General features: G+C 30.4%; 1 protein-coding gene across 5 annotated transcripts in view; it reads right to left on the bottom strand.

Annotated features, from left to right (window-relative positions):
• Nucleotides 1-14,961, bottom strand: part of LOC143197612 (E3 ubiquitin-protein ligase Rnf220) — a 169,299-nt gene that overhangs the window by 57,954 nt on the left and 96,384 nt on the right. For 3 of the 5 annotated variants that reach the window (XM_076406164.1, XM_076406166.1, XM_076406165.1), the window contains one exon: nucleotides 10,170-10,250. The exons of the other annotated variants lie outside the window; for them this stretch is intronic. In XM_076406164.1, the coding sequence (XP_076262279.1) occupies nucleotides 10,170-10,250 (81 nt within the window). The remainder of the gene's footprint in view (nucleotides 1-10,169; nucleotides 10,251-14,961) is intronic. 5 annotated transcript variants of the gene reach the window in all.

The following is a 14,961-nucleotide window of genomic DNA, read 5'->3' as shown; positions in this document are numbered from 1 at the left end:
AGAAGTGGATGCTAGTTATAGAATTACCTTGTTTCTTATCGTTCAAGAAATTGCAATGTTAAAGATTAACCTCGTTCTTACCAGGAAATTTTGGAAAAAGTCGAAATTGTGAATCAAAAAAAATTGAGGGATATTGGATAGACTAAGAAGTTTCGACCCATCCTTTACTGACAATAATTTTTTCTGGTCTCTAAGTTGGCAACAAAACAATTAGTTGGTTCAGTTTTTTTTGAGAAAACGGCACATCTGTTATTATAAAATCTTTATAATAAATTATTTCTTTAATCTCACGCAATCAGTTGAGGAATCTCATGAGATAAATCATTTGCTTTAGTGAAATCAATTTCCTGTGATGTTTCAAAAATATTAAAATGGTCACTCAAGCGTTAAAGATACAAGACGTAAAAGTCGAACAAGCCTTTTTTGCAAATTACGACTCTTCGAAGAAAACATATATGTTTTAATTTTTTTTTGAAAAATAGTAAAATTTGAATTATAATATCAATCATGCCAAACAAGTAATTTTGAGATAAATGCATTTAATGTTTCTTTTTTAGATATCGCCTCACTAAAACAGCTATATCTCCGAAAATTATTTGAATTAATTGAAAGGTTGAGTTTTGAAAAAACGAAAAAAATCGATTTTTTTACATTTATAGACTAGAATACCCTTTTAATAAAAAAAATAAAATAGACGAGGGGAGGAAAAATCGAAATTGATATCCAAAAACCAGAAATAATGCTCAACTAAAAAGCACCTTCACCAAATTGATGTTACCGAAACCAGAAATTTTCTAATACTTATAATTATAAATTAGAAGCAAAAAAAGGTAAAAAGAATAAATTTCTCTTCCAGATTGATGACCGCATATATTTTAAAATATGTTAAGAGACGTAAGGCGATTCCCCTATTCCGGGTGACATTTTTAACAAGACGGAGGGGAATGTTTGGGTGAACGGCAATCCTCGGAACTGTTAACCCCGGTAAATCCCCGATAAAATAAGGGCATTAATACTCGATGTCCGACGAAAAGAGGAACCAGTTGGCTGGAGGCACTGACGAGCTATTGATACGTGGGACGTGTCGAGAACATCTGAACCAATTACATTTTACAAATCCTTTTGCAACCGCGTTTTCACAGCTTGGATTAATCTCGGAAACCTTCACTGATTCAGACTTAACGATACAAATCTGGTTATTAAAAAAAAAGAGAGCAGCTCATCTGAAATACTACGAGATATTTATGCTGATATTCGTTATATATCTAGGCAAATTATCATAAGCGACATTATTTGTTGTCTAGATTGGAGATTGATTTATGTTTCCTTTTGTTTTTAATTTATATTTAGTGTTTAGTGTAACTTTAAGTTGGTTGACTGGCCAAAAGTTATTCAATCTTAACCGACCTGGTTACTGGAGTGGCTGGGGATGATTTCCTTTATCGGCCATTATATTCTTGTCTATATACAATCACAATAAAAAATAATTACAAATGTAAATAAAAATCTTCGACTATTACAATAGTAGGAGGACCTTCATATTACTTTGATATATATATATATATATATATATATATATATATATATATAATAATTCAGAATATATCAATTATTGTTCATAGAAACAATCTCTCATTTAGCTTCTGTGTTCATTCAATTTTCCAGTTTCTTGTTTTCTGCATTTCTATTTGCTCTATTCCTTTACTTGAAATATTAATATTATGGTACACATTGCCTAGTTTCATTAAAAAATTTAGACGTTTTAAAAGACATAGGGAAGAACAAAGTAAAATATAGAGTAGAATATGAAGTAAGTAATCTTGTATGTTTTATATTTTATACGTTTATTGTTTACATCGATCCATTGATATATAAGGAACACTTTTATTCGATTCTTTATTGTTAATTCATATCTCAGTTTTCATAGTATCAGTTCAATTTTAAAATTATATGTTCTAATATTATTTATTCTATTAAAAAAACAAATTTAATTCTATATAGTCTAGTTCCTCCAATAATCCTGCAGCTCATCATCAAGCATAATTTGAATAAAAAAGCCTCAGGACACGACAAAATCACCGTCAATCACATGACGAATATGACGTAATGAATCAGTAAATCAGCTTGTAAACATTTCAGATTCTTTTCTTAGGAATTCAGCCTGAATAGTGGAAACACATTCACATCCCAGTTGTCTCAAAGAAAGTACCAAAATAAAGCCGTCTGATTACATACTAATTAATATTTTAAGTTCTCTCTTCAAACTATTTGAAAAAGCCATACTACCTGCTATTTGGAGTGGTAATAACAATTCGGGTTTCATGTTAAACATTTCCTCCTACATCAAAATAATTTTTTTATTATCAATTCATCTCAGATTTCTCAGTACCAGTTTAATTTTAAAATTCTATATTTACATTTTCACTCATTGTTCTATTTAAAAAAATATTCGACTGAATCCGGCATCAAGATTTGAAATACAAGTTAGAATAATATACCAAGATTCCTGGTGCATATATCACTAAACCCATATTTCACAGTCAGATGTAGTGGAGAATGCTTTGATCACGATATTTGTGTTGAAATACATTAATTCATACCCTCTTTATTGTACGCCAAAAATACTCCAATAAAATACTGTCGTAAATGGGTAAAAAATAGCATATCATCAAATTTAAAGGCATAAAATTGATTAACGTTAAAATTGATTTAATAATATGTGTTAGGTCATACATAGTTTCTTTTTCATACATATATTCTGTTTTTATGGTGGAGAAATACAAAAATATGAACACCATGCAATATAATACATTTTGATGCATGTTGGCAATATTGCTTCCGTATAAGTATTGCAACGAGTATGAATTGCTCATTTTACATATCAACTCTTGTCGTTTATATCGTTTCCTACAAACGACTTCCTACAGTTAAGCATGGGGTAAGTTCCGTTATGATTTGGGTGGTCCTGGTATTCAACTGGTCTTCTCATTCACATCACTTAGCGGGTTACTTCGGTTTAATGTCTTGATATCCTCAGTGATGAAGTTCTAAATATGACTAGCATACACATAGCCAGACAGGTTCAGCCTTAGTTTGAGGAGTATCAAAATATTATCAAACATCTTCCTTGGCCAGTACAATCGCCAGACCGTTATGAGGAGGAGAGTAAAGAATGAGGAGTAGATTTTCATCTTCAACACTATTTAAGCAATTGGCCAGTATTTTTACAAGAATAGAACAACCTTCCATTGGAAGCGATTCGAACACTCTACGAATATATTTCGCGAAGAATAACAACGGCTTTAAAAGAACATTATGGCTCAACACTTTATAAATAATTATGCCATGTCAGGTGTCCATATTATATTTCATACATACAAATAACGCCTTGTTCATAAGCTACACAAAATGTTTCCGAAACAACATACTGAACTATTTAAATCTTACATTACATCCAGAATGTTTAGTCACACAAGAGGGGGCCTACTTTACAATAAAAGAGGCTAAAGCAGGCGTACCATAGGGAAGTGCATTGGGCCAATTCAAAGGGAAAATATAACGAAGGCTACATTTGCAGATGATACTGCTATTCTTGCCGTCGAAGACAATAGAGAAGAAGCCAGACGAAAATTACAACAGGCAAGTGACAACATAAATAATTGGACACAAAGCTGGAAAATAAAAATTAACGAAAGTAAATCTGGGCGTGTGTAGTTCACATATCTTATGCTTTCACGACCTTATAAGTACTAGTAACAATAAATAATACTATCATTCCATATAACAACAACGCTAAGTATCTCGGAATGAATATTGATGCAAAATTTCGCTGGAAAGAACATAGAATATAAAAAAGAGAAGAAAAGAAGTGTAGTTTAAATATAGGAAAATATCTTGGTCAATAGAAAGAAAATCACAATTTCCAGTACATAATAAATTGCCATTATACATGTAAGTATTGAAACATATATGTACATACGAAATTCAATTATGGGGATGTTCTGCGAAAAGTAATATAAATACATTACAAATTTTCCAGAGAAAAATCCTGAGAAATATTGTAGGTTGACCCACATATTACTGGTCTGATTACCTATACAGAGACATTCAGTTACCGACTGCCACTTAAGACATCAAGAGAATCACAAAGGGACATGAGGAGAGACTCCAATCTCATGTCAATTTCGAAATATTTTAAATATCTAGGATACGAATTATCATGGACATCACCAGAACCGAACACAGACTCAAAAGAATCAAATCATTTCTTCTTGTATGCAGTGTAGTGAGGTGCTTTTAACAGAAAAATAGTAGTGTTAATATATAAATATTATTACACCAGATACTAAAATAGAGCCGAAGGGTTATAAGTTATTGAAAAAATTGTAGGTTAGTCGGTAATGACTAGTAACAATATAATAAATAAATTTTAAAAAATGTCTTTAGTAAATTCTTGTAATAAAATTTTCTTAAATAAAGGGAAATGTGGTTTAATGTAGCAGATAGGCCATGTTTTTTAACTTTTGATTTTCTATTCGTCAATGGCGTACTCATAAAGCTCGTTTAACTGCCCTGGTTGACTGTCCAACTTTATAGGCAGATATATATTACTGGTTAAGCCCCAAAAACCATAAGGCTTTAACGATATACATGAAAATGTCAATCTGTCACCGGTATTGTTATGGCAACTGATGTATAAAATTGCCTAAAGGTCGTCCTACAATGGAAGTCATATAAAATCATGTTCAATTATTATATTCGCACAATAATATTAGCATTTATTTGATAATTTTATAAAAAAACATCTTTAGAATTTGTTTGGAAGCATAATTGTTTCACTTTTATGTGTTTCGAAACGATGTATTGAATCCGTTTTGATTTTGACATTGATGGGGTAATATTATTTCTAATATTTCTTCTTTCTATTATTTTAACTCTAAAATATCCAATAATAATATTTAAAAAAATTACAATTATGATACAAAACTGTAATAAAAATCAAATAATGTTATTAACAGCATAGTAAATAAGTTCAACGTCATTTGTTTTGATGGCAGTAATTTAAAATAAATGTATTCTTGAACTATGACATTTCAATTTAATTTAGACGCAAGTGTTTCAGTCATTACACATACCACATGCGGTCAGGATTCGAGTTCCTAACCTACGAACATTTCGAAGGGCAAAAGCTCTTTAATATTAACGATGAAATTAGGGGATGTATTAATACTCCTAGTGAAAAATAACTAAAATATGTAAAACTACCTTTTTCTTTTTGTGTAACGTATGTACTATTTCATTTATATTATATATTAATATTTGATATTTTTACTAGTATAGGATGGGTAATATGTTGATGTGATGTAACAGTGGGTGATATTTATCAGTTTATTTATTTAAGAAAACTGAAAACGAAAATGTCATATTGCTAAAATGAGTATTGTGAGGAGGGCATTTTTAGATTTACATTTACATTTTTGTTTGAAATGTTAAGTCTTTCAGTAAATTCAATAAGTTTGAGTTTATTCCCTTGCAAGTCTGGAGGTAATCAATGATATACTCTTTTTGTATCCTAAAAATTGACACTATCACTCTCTTGACAGAATGAGGTCGGTTCATACAAGTTAGTGGCAGATTCAAAAATTTCATAGCCATAAAATGAGGAAGAACATCATTTTAATTCCCTTTAATGTATTTTTTTTTAATTTCTAGCGAGTATGAAAGATTAAAATGGTGTAAAATTTTCATTTCTACTATTCATACAATTATTTCAAAGAACAATGTTAAATGATAATTAACATTCTTTAATTTATTATATGCTTACTCTTTTGAATTATTTTATAGCCATAAAATATAGAATAAATTATGCAAGAGTCAAAAAAATCATGGACACAATTTGGAGAGAGGATGGAAACAAGTTGTTAAGAAAAGCTGAAGCGTTTCTTTTATAATGTTTTAAAAACCTGCAGAAATAAAAATTAAGTTACACATATACAATTATAAACACATAAAAGATTAATAAGCAGGCATGATAAACGAAGATAAATAATGATAAATTACAGTACAACCTCAAAAAAACTACAGATATTTATTGGAAAAATTATGTAACAGAAGAGAAATACTATAGGTTATATTAAAACAAAGAGGAATAAGTAATAAAATTGTAAGAATAATTTAAATATATAAAATAAATACAAATGCTGTCATTGCAGACAATATCAATAATCAAATATAGTCCTCCAATAAAACAGCCAATGCATGTCATAGATACGTCCAATATACAGTCAAATGCAGTTTGTAAAAATGTTAAATTCTTTTGAAACTCCAAGCTGCTTTCTTCTTGTCATTTTACTTTAATTAAAAAGAGATACAATGCTGTTTGATGAAATGCTGTTTGAATAAAAATAAGTCATCAGAAAAACATATACATCAGTCAAACATCGTTCAGAATGAGGATAAATGGAATTTTGAATCAACATCTAAGATTCAAGGCCAAGTGTACCAAATTGATTTCAATGCCTGATGTCGGTCCAAAATTTTTGTAAATCGAAGACCAACAAATTAACACACCCTGACTATACAACCACATCAACCACAACTATAATTGAAAGAAACGAGAAAGTTAGTTAGCTCTAGCAGGATAACTCACCTATTAAAAAAATTACAATGATTTGGCTAGACGCAATAAAGAGAAGGTTGACATTTGACAGTGTATATCAATAATTGTCAACTTCCCTAAGCCGAGGATGCTAAAAATCTTGGTATGCATCTCGACCGACGCCTAACCTGGAAGAGCCACATACTTGCTAAACGAAAACAACTTGGACTTAAACTATATCAAATGTATTGGCTATACGAATCTATACTTAAGCCTATTTGGTCAAATGGAATCCAACTATGGGGTATTGCTTGCGAGTCTAATATAGCAATCATACAACGGTTCCAAAACAAGGTGTTGCATGCCATTGTTGGTCTTGTTCTATGTCCATGTTGTTCTTGGTTGTGCCACTATGTCTCTAATGAAGTGATACAACGCAACATACCTTTAAAACCCATAACGAGTGTTTGTGTTAAGCACATTAAAATAGTGTTAGTGCACCACAATGTGATCGTTAATAAGCTAAATCTGCAACGTGATAATGAGGTGCGAAGACTAAAACGTTTAACATCATCTGATCTGGTCATAGGATATATATATATATATATATATATATATATATATATATATATATATATATATATATATATATATATATATATAGACTTTTGAATGAGATTTAGAATAGGACTAAGATTAATGAAGTGATCTTAAAGAAATAAAGAAATGAGTAATGTTTTTGAACATTGTTGAATTACTAAGATAAATAATAAAAAACATAAGATTATAATGAAGAATCTATAACAGTCTTCTTTTAAAGGGAAATATATATAAAAATAAACATATTAGTGATTCATTCGTTCTAATAACATAAATAACGAATGGAAACCTAACATGACCATTTATAGGCGTAAAAAATGATGGAGTAAAATAATTTTGATGGACGTCGTCCCGTTCTCGAATCGAAGCCAATTAAATTCTGATTAAACAAAACGAGATTGTCAGAAGTCTTCGGTAATAATGTGGCCGGGGAACTCAGGAATAACCTATAGGGTGTTCGGTACAACGGTGGTAACATCTGGGCCACAACTCTACTGTCGATCAGGACCGCAAATAGAGCGGAAAGATTTATAGCTGTTCAAAATTAACAAAATGGATTCATTTGGCCCAATTAATTTTAGATCCCGGATAGCGTAGTCGTTAGACATCGACGGGATGTGACTTTTTCGAGACCCAAATTACGGTACGCCCAGATCATAATGCACGCCATTTTAGACAGTCTTAATGTCGGCTTTATTTCGTTTTCGGGGTTACTAAACGCGAAGGGAATAAATTGACATCGTTTCATTTCATTCGAATTACTTTATTTAATAACACTTTTATTGTTACGGCGATTAAGGAAACGCTCTAATTAAATGTTATGAATAAGAAAATATTAGGTTTAATCAGTTTTACTACTTTACTACTACTTCGCTAAAAAGAAAACACGTTATTTGCAATGGATAGTTAAATTTTATTTTTTGAAGTATAGCTTCTCCTATGAGCTAAATCATTAATCGAACCATTTTTTAACTTCTACTCTGCAAGCGCGTGCCTCATTGCCGCGAAAAGGTGGTAGCCAACTGGAGCCAAGTTATTTCAACGCATGTTTTGACTGGTTTTGCTGTATGAGACATATCATGTTGCAAAATCATCTTATCATGTCTTTGAGCGTTTTTTATTAATCTTTTAGAACTGCAACAATCTGCCCGTGGGCAATAAGTATTATTATCTTATTTACGTTATATAATATAACTGTCCTGACATGTAGAAGATCGCTTTTGTAAGTTATCTGCTGTACAACTTATAATGTAAAACGTATTCTAGATACTATTCTAACTTATTCTAAAGTCCATCCTAACTTACTTTAAATCTCACTCTGTGTCTATTAATCAGTTCGTATGGTAGTTTGCGTTTGAGCCTATGCACTACATACACTGTCATCGCGCATCGGATGTACTAATAGTCTTTCAGAGTACTTCGCACTAACACTTCGAATAACACTCGTTATGGGTTTTAAGGGGATATCGCACTGAATCAGTTTGTTGGAGACGTAATATGGGGCATCGACGATGACTCGCGGCACATTATTCTGGAACCTCTGGAGGATAGCTATGTTAGATTTGTTAGTAGTACCCTTAGTTCAATATCATAGATCCAAATGGGTCTAAGTATTTACTTATACAGCAAAACCTTGTTATCTAATGATAATTTAGATCATTATCAGATCAGCCAATACATTTGGTTTAGTTTAAGCTCAAACTATTTGCGTTTTGCCATTATATGTTTTGTCCATGTCAAACGTCGATCAAAATGCATTTCGATATATTTAACGTTGTCTGCTTGCAGAAATTCATAATTATTTAATTTTACTGACGAACAAGTTTTTCTACAAAGTGAACGTCACATCGGTAGATTTTGCCTCATTTGCTTTGATACGCCACGTTTTCAACTACAATTCGTCTTTGTTGAGATGAAGTTGGAGATTTCTTGAGGCTGATATTCGATCCTCGTGTGATGATAAAACCGCTGTATCATCAGCATACGTTGAGTGTGTTGTGGATATGTTTGAATAAATAGACAGTTCAAATGAATTATTTGTTGTCGGTAGTGATCAGTGTCCAATAAATTCAATACTTTCTCATCTTCAAGCATTTTCGGTCTATCAGGTCGTTTGTCTTTAACGTTGATATTCGCACATTCGAATTGTCGAAATCACGTTTCCCATATTCTTATGGTCGTCATAAGTCTCTACCAGCAAACGATAACTTTTAGCGATTTTTTTTTGTTGAAACAAGATATGTAATGAATGCCGCAAATGTTTGCAATACTGTTGTTCTGGCGGAATGTAATTTGTATAGTTTGGAGGTTAATAGCAGTAGAATAAAATTATATGTATTACATATTACATATGTATCAAATCATAACATTGCCCTACATATTTATGGCTAGTTAAATAAAAATATAAATCTGTTACAAAAGTAGGAAAGTAATTACCGACAAATTGGTAAGTTTAACATCTCTTTTTTTTACCTCCCCCTCTTTCTCTCTCTTTATATGTTCAAACAACAGATTAATACTCACATTTTGTAGTGTTAAAAGATACAGAAATCAGAGAGAATAGATCTGGCGAATAAGCAAAATGTTTGTGCTCTGTAAGTAGTTGCGTTATCTCAGTGGAAAATAAATTTCTTCTGCAACTCTTCTAGGTTTTCTGTTTCATTTGCTTAGATGTAATCTACGAACAAATTAGCTCATGCTCAAACTATTTTTTAGCACGTTGTTTTGATTCGTGAGTTAGGGTTATCATAGTGATGACCCTAACTCTCATTCGCTTTAATGAAGCGACGCTCAAGCTCATTTTAATTCTTTTTAAAGTATCATTGGAATATCTTCATAATTTTTTCTGTGACAAAATATTATGGTTATACAAGACCACTCAAAATATTTTAGATATTTGGGACAGTTTTTCCAAAATCTTTAAATCTAAAAAACTCAACAAATGTGATCATCGATAAAACACCACACTCACCTGATATGACATCGTGTGACTTTTTTCTGTCCCTGAAACTAGAATAACCACTTCGAGGAAGGCGTTTTGAGTCGATTGAGGCTATAAAAGAAAACTCGCTGAAAGAATTGAATGTTAAGGCTCAATCAGCCTGTGAGAAATATAAGGATGATTGGATCAAACATTGATATAGACAGAATAATATTGTTTTTTATATGTTATTCAACAATTGCAGATACATTTTCTGTAGATAATGAACTATCTACCAATATATAACAATTTATTAATTTATATGCAATTTGTGAAGCTTCTATGAACGCAAGATATCCAACTCTGGTAAGTACCAAAATGAGATGTATAATGATTGTGTACATTTTTAATTCAAGTTACACGACATGACAATAATGTTTCACCTTCTATTATTGATTATATGATATGATAAATATAAGGTAAATATATATAGTATTTAATTTGAATCTGAAACTAATTCAGTCTATATTAGTAGTTCGATATTAACAATAATACTATACAAATCGGGTCGAAATATTATTAAGTTACCGATTATTGACTAAACGATCTGATTTAAATGAAAACTAAAAATTAACAGAGAGAATAATTAAAATAAAAAATCGAATTCCTTGAACTTTTTGAAATATTTCTTAGTATAATAAAATATTATATTTATATAAGTTAGGTCTGTAATAAAAATCATGTGGCAATTACTATTAAATTAAGTGTTGTAATTTAAAAGTTGCTCGAATGTTTTAAAATTTGCTTAGTATAATAAAATATTATACCTATTCAGATTAGATCTGTATTAAAAATCAGGTAGGGAAATTTTATTGAATTAATAAATTAACTGTAGTAAACTAAAATCAAAGGCCAACACAGAATTGTTAAATCCAAAAATAAAGAATCTCGGAAATTTCTTTAATTTTTTGAAATTTGCTTAGTATAATAGAATATTATATCTATTCAGATTCGATTTGTATTAAAAACCAGGTGGGCAATTTTATTGAATAAATAAATCAACTGTTGTAAATAAATAGAATAGAATCTCGGAAATTCCTCGAATTTTTTGAAATTTGCTTAGTATAATAGAATATTATATTTATATAGACTAGATCTGTAATAAAAATCAGGTGAGAATATTATTAAATTATCTGTTGTAATTTAAATGGATAATAGACAGAACTATTAAAACAAAAAATAAAGAATCTCGCAAATTCCTCGAATTTTCCGAAATTCGCCTAGTATAATAGAATATTATATTTATACATACTAGATCTGTAATAAAAAAAGGGAGAAGGGTAAATCTATTTTTTTATTCTGAATCATTTTAGAACCCATACGACAAACTCTACTCTGGATAAACATCCAAACTGATCTAAATGACCAAAAAATTCCATAAAATATTATGGTCGAGACGTCAGGTTGTCACTGGTAAGTATTGTGTAGAATAAAGTGGTAATATGTTGGCTGGCGATATTAAAATTTGTCGTGATTGATGAAACTCGGATAACAAGTGCTTTAAAAAAGAGGGGGACGCGGGTGAGGGGTGCTTCCTGCCCGATTATTATTCAGGAACCATCCTGGTCTATTGTAACATGATGACATTTTTTTACCACTCAACTAAATTTATTATCGTTTTTTACCCTATTGGAAACTGTTCGCTTGCTCACCTTTTTTTTATCAATATTATGAAGTAATTTTCTAATTAAATTGAAAATATTTTTAAATTTAATGTTATTTTTGAAATTAGACAGAATAATTTTGTTAAAAATGTAAAACACGTCACTGTCTAATACTATTGCATGGCGTGCGTCATAATCAGGTGCGGCTCTTCAAACTGAAATAAGCCACAAAACAAATAAACAGTTGAACGTCGAGCTCAGGTGGTTTCGATCGCGGGGGTGCGGCGTATACCGGACACGCCCCTTCTGTTCTCACCGCCTTTGCCCCCACCAGTCGGCCTTTGCTTTAAAAACTAACATAAATGTAGATCTAAGTAATGTTCTACATTGTAACGTGATATATCGGGTTTACGACTTTATAGCAACGTTATTAAGACATCTTAACTGGTCTGTTTGCTTCATAAATTGGACGACCTCTCTCTCATGGACGATTTGTTATTATTTTTAACAAATCATTATATAAGAATAAAATAGTTTTTATTAATAATAACATTGATTTATTATTTTATTTAAAATATTTCAGTTTAATTAATTGCAGCTAAATTAACAGTTATTTTGAAAATTCATTTTTCATTTGACAAAGCTTATTTCCTAGATGTAGTTCTCTCATACTTTTCGATAATATCGTATCTATCTATCAAACAAAGATAAATAATTGTCATCTAATTGAGTTTCTTTTGTAGTCTTTCAGGAAAATTGCCACTCTGACTCAAAAATTGGAGGCCTACATATATATATACGAGTACAGAGTATTTTTGTAATTTTATTTAAAATATTTTAGTTTCAGCAATTGCAGCTAAATAATAAGTTCTTTTTGATATTTCAATTTTTATTTTCTCCCAAACTTTTGGATATTATCATCAAACGAAGGAGAAATAATTGTCGTATAGATTTTTTTGCAGATTTTCATGAAAATTACTACTCTAATTCAAAAATTGGAGGCCTAATGGTATAAATATTTTATAGTTGAATGAAATACTGACGAATCAAATTATTTGTACAACTTTTTCAACATCCTAGTAATCAAAGCCTCATATTTTACAATTTCAAAAATAAATGATTTCTTATGACTCAGTAAAATTAATTTTTATAAAATGGGACAATGAGTAAAAGTCAATCATTAATACGAGTAGAAAAATTGAGTAATCACAATAAGAATGCTGGAATCAACATTATTAAGTGACGCCTAATATTATTACATTTATAGGTAATTAGTTTAAGTAAAGTTTAGCTATCCAGGAGGGGAGACAATTATTTTTAATTTTATTTTACACTCGACAAAACTTACAAGAGACAGCTATTGTTTATTTATAGGTTTCATATAAAATAATGTTTTTCGAACGGTGTGACAAATCTATAGCCCAACCTGGTAAAAAAACTAAAAGAACTATTAAACTCACTTGGCAGCGTTTCATATAAGTTTTTTAACATAATCTTGATCTAATTCTTTTTCCACTCCTCGTGAATAGTATTTTTAGTAGTTGAAGATTATAAACAATTTTCAAATAAAATACAAATATAATCTTTAACGAGATTAGCAGCGAATAGCAGCATCGTCTTATTGAAATGTTTAATTCTGACCGGAAGTGTGTTTTCCATATCTCGCTAACTGTTCATCAAATAATAAATGTTTATAAATTAAAATATTAATATAACTTATACTATTACCTTTCCCAGAAAAAAAATTAAATTTTCCGTTTTTCCTTCAAAATCTATAGCAACCCAACACAATACATCCTCCACTCCAATGTCTGCAACTTAAAATCATCTGAATTTATTCAATCATGATGGTAAACATGTTTATGCTTATAATAATACAATAATTGAATTTAAATTTAAATTTTATATTTATTTAAAAACATCAAATTCTCAGCTAAAACAAATATGGTTTAGGATTATTTGGACAATAATATGTTAGATCATTAAGATAGTTAGTTAAGATAATTATTATACTCAAAAAACTAAAACAAAAACGGCAATAATGACTTTAAATATAGTATCACCGGATCGAATATTCACTAAACATTTTTCTTCATTATCTTGATATGATTTTAAAGTTTTCCTTTTATCAAATCATCAGTTTCAACGATGGCAAGTCACCGAAATTAATTTAACTTAATTTGAATATTGTGCCTGCATAAATATTTCATAAGATTCTTAAGTATCGCGAACCGTAAAATATATTCATGTCACTGATTACCACGGCAAATCAGCTAAGAAAGGAGGAGGAATAATCGAGACCATGGAAAAAGTTACATTGAGGCGGTAACTAGTTTGAGATATTTTACATATATTAAGATTAGTTGATTGATATAGTACTAGGAAAATGAGAATTAATATCATGTTTGATGTAAGATGGTATTTGAAAGATGATATTTATATATAAATTAATATATTATAGAATATAATAAAAAATAATATATATATATATATATATATATATATATATATATATATATATATATATATATATATATATATATACATATATTCCGTCCGTGTGTATGTCACTGAGCTCTTCTTAAGCGGTTAGACCGATTTTAATCATATTTCTGGGTTCTAGCTTTTTTTTTGAAAATCCTTTAAAACATTTTTCGATTATAAGAACATATAACAAGATTAATCACCTCATTCTCAACAGCCGACTTGGTAGCGCAGTGGTAAAGGCGACAGGACTGTCCTCCTACTGTTGCGATAGCCACGGGATTCTGCTAGGGCATGGTCGTAAATTTATGCCTGTGATTGTTTAATATTTGTGATTATCCTAAGCAAAAGTGTCAAACCCGACAAGGAAAATAATCCGAGTCACGCCAGTAACCAAGCTGGGTAAGGCCGGGTGTCTTCTGGGATGATTTCTAAAGTTGGTCACTCGCCAGTCAGTAGGCTTAGTGCCGAGGACCGTGGTTCGGAGCCCACGTTAAGCTGTAGGCCCAGTCAATAAAAAATCCATGAGGTTGACGTGACTAAAAACAATATAACATTTAACATTTTCAATCTCAAGTGACACTAAACATTTGATTGTTTGGTCTCTTGTGTGTGTCTTGAAGTGTCTTCCACTGGAACATCCAGAATATATAATTAATTTTAGAGTATTTCTCAAACTCATATAATAATGAAGA

This window comes from Rhynchophorus ferrugineus, unplaced genomic scaffold, assembly GCF_030347505.1.
Source record: "Rhynchophorus ferrugineus isolate W39M unplaced genomic scaffold, kcgeb_rfMv2 rfM5, whole genome shotgun sequence".
Classification (NCBI taxonomy): domain Eukaryota; kingdom Metazoa; phylum Arthropoda; class Insecta; order Coleoptera; family Curculionidae; genus Rhynchophorus; species Rhynchophorus ferrugineus.
This window is presented reverse-complemented; position numbering and strand designations above follow the sequence as displayed.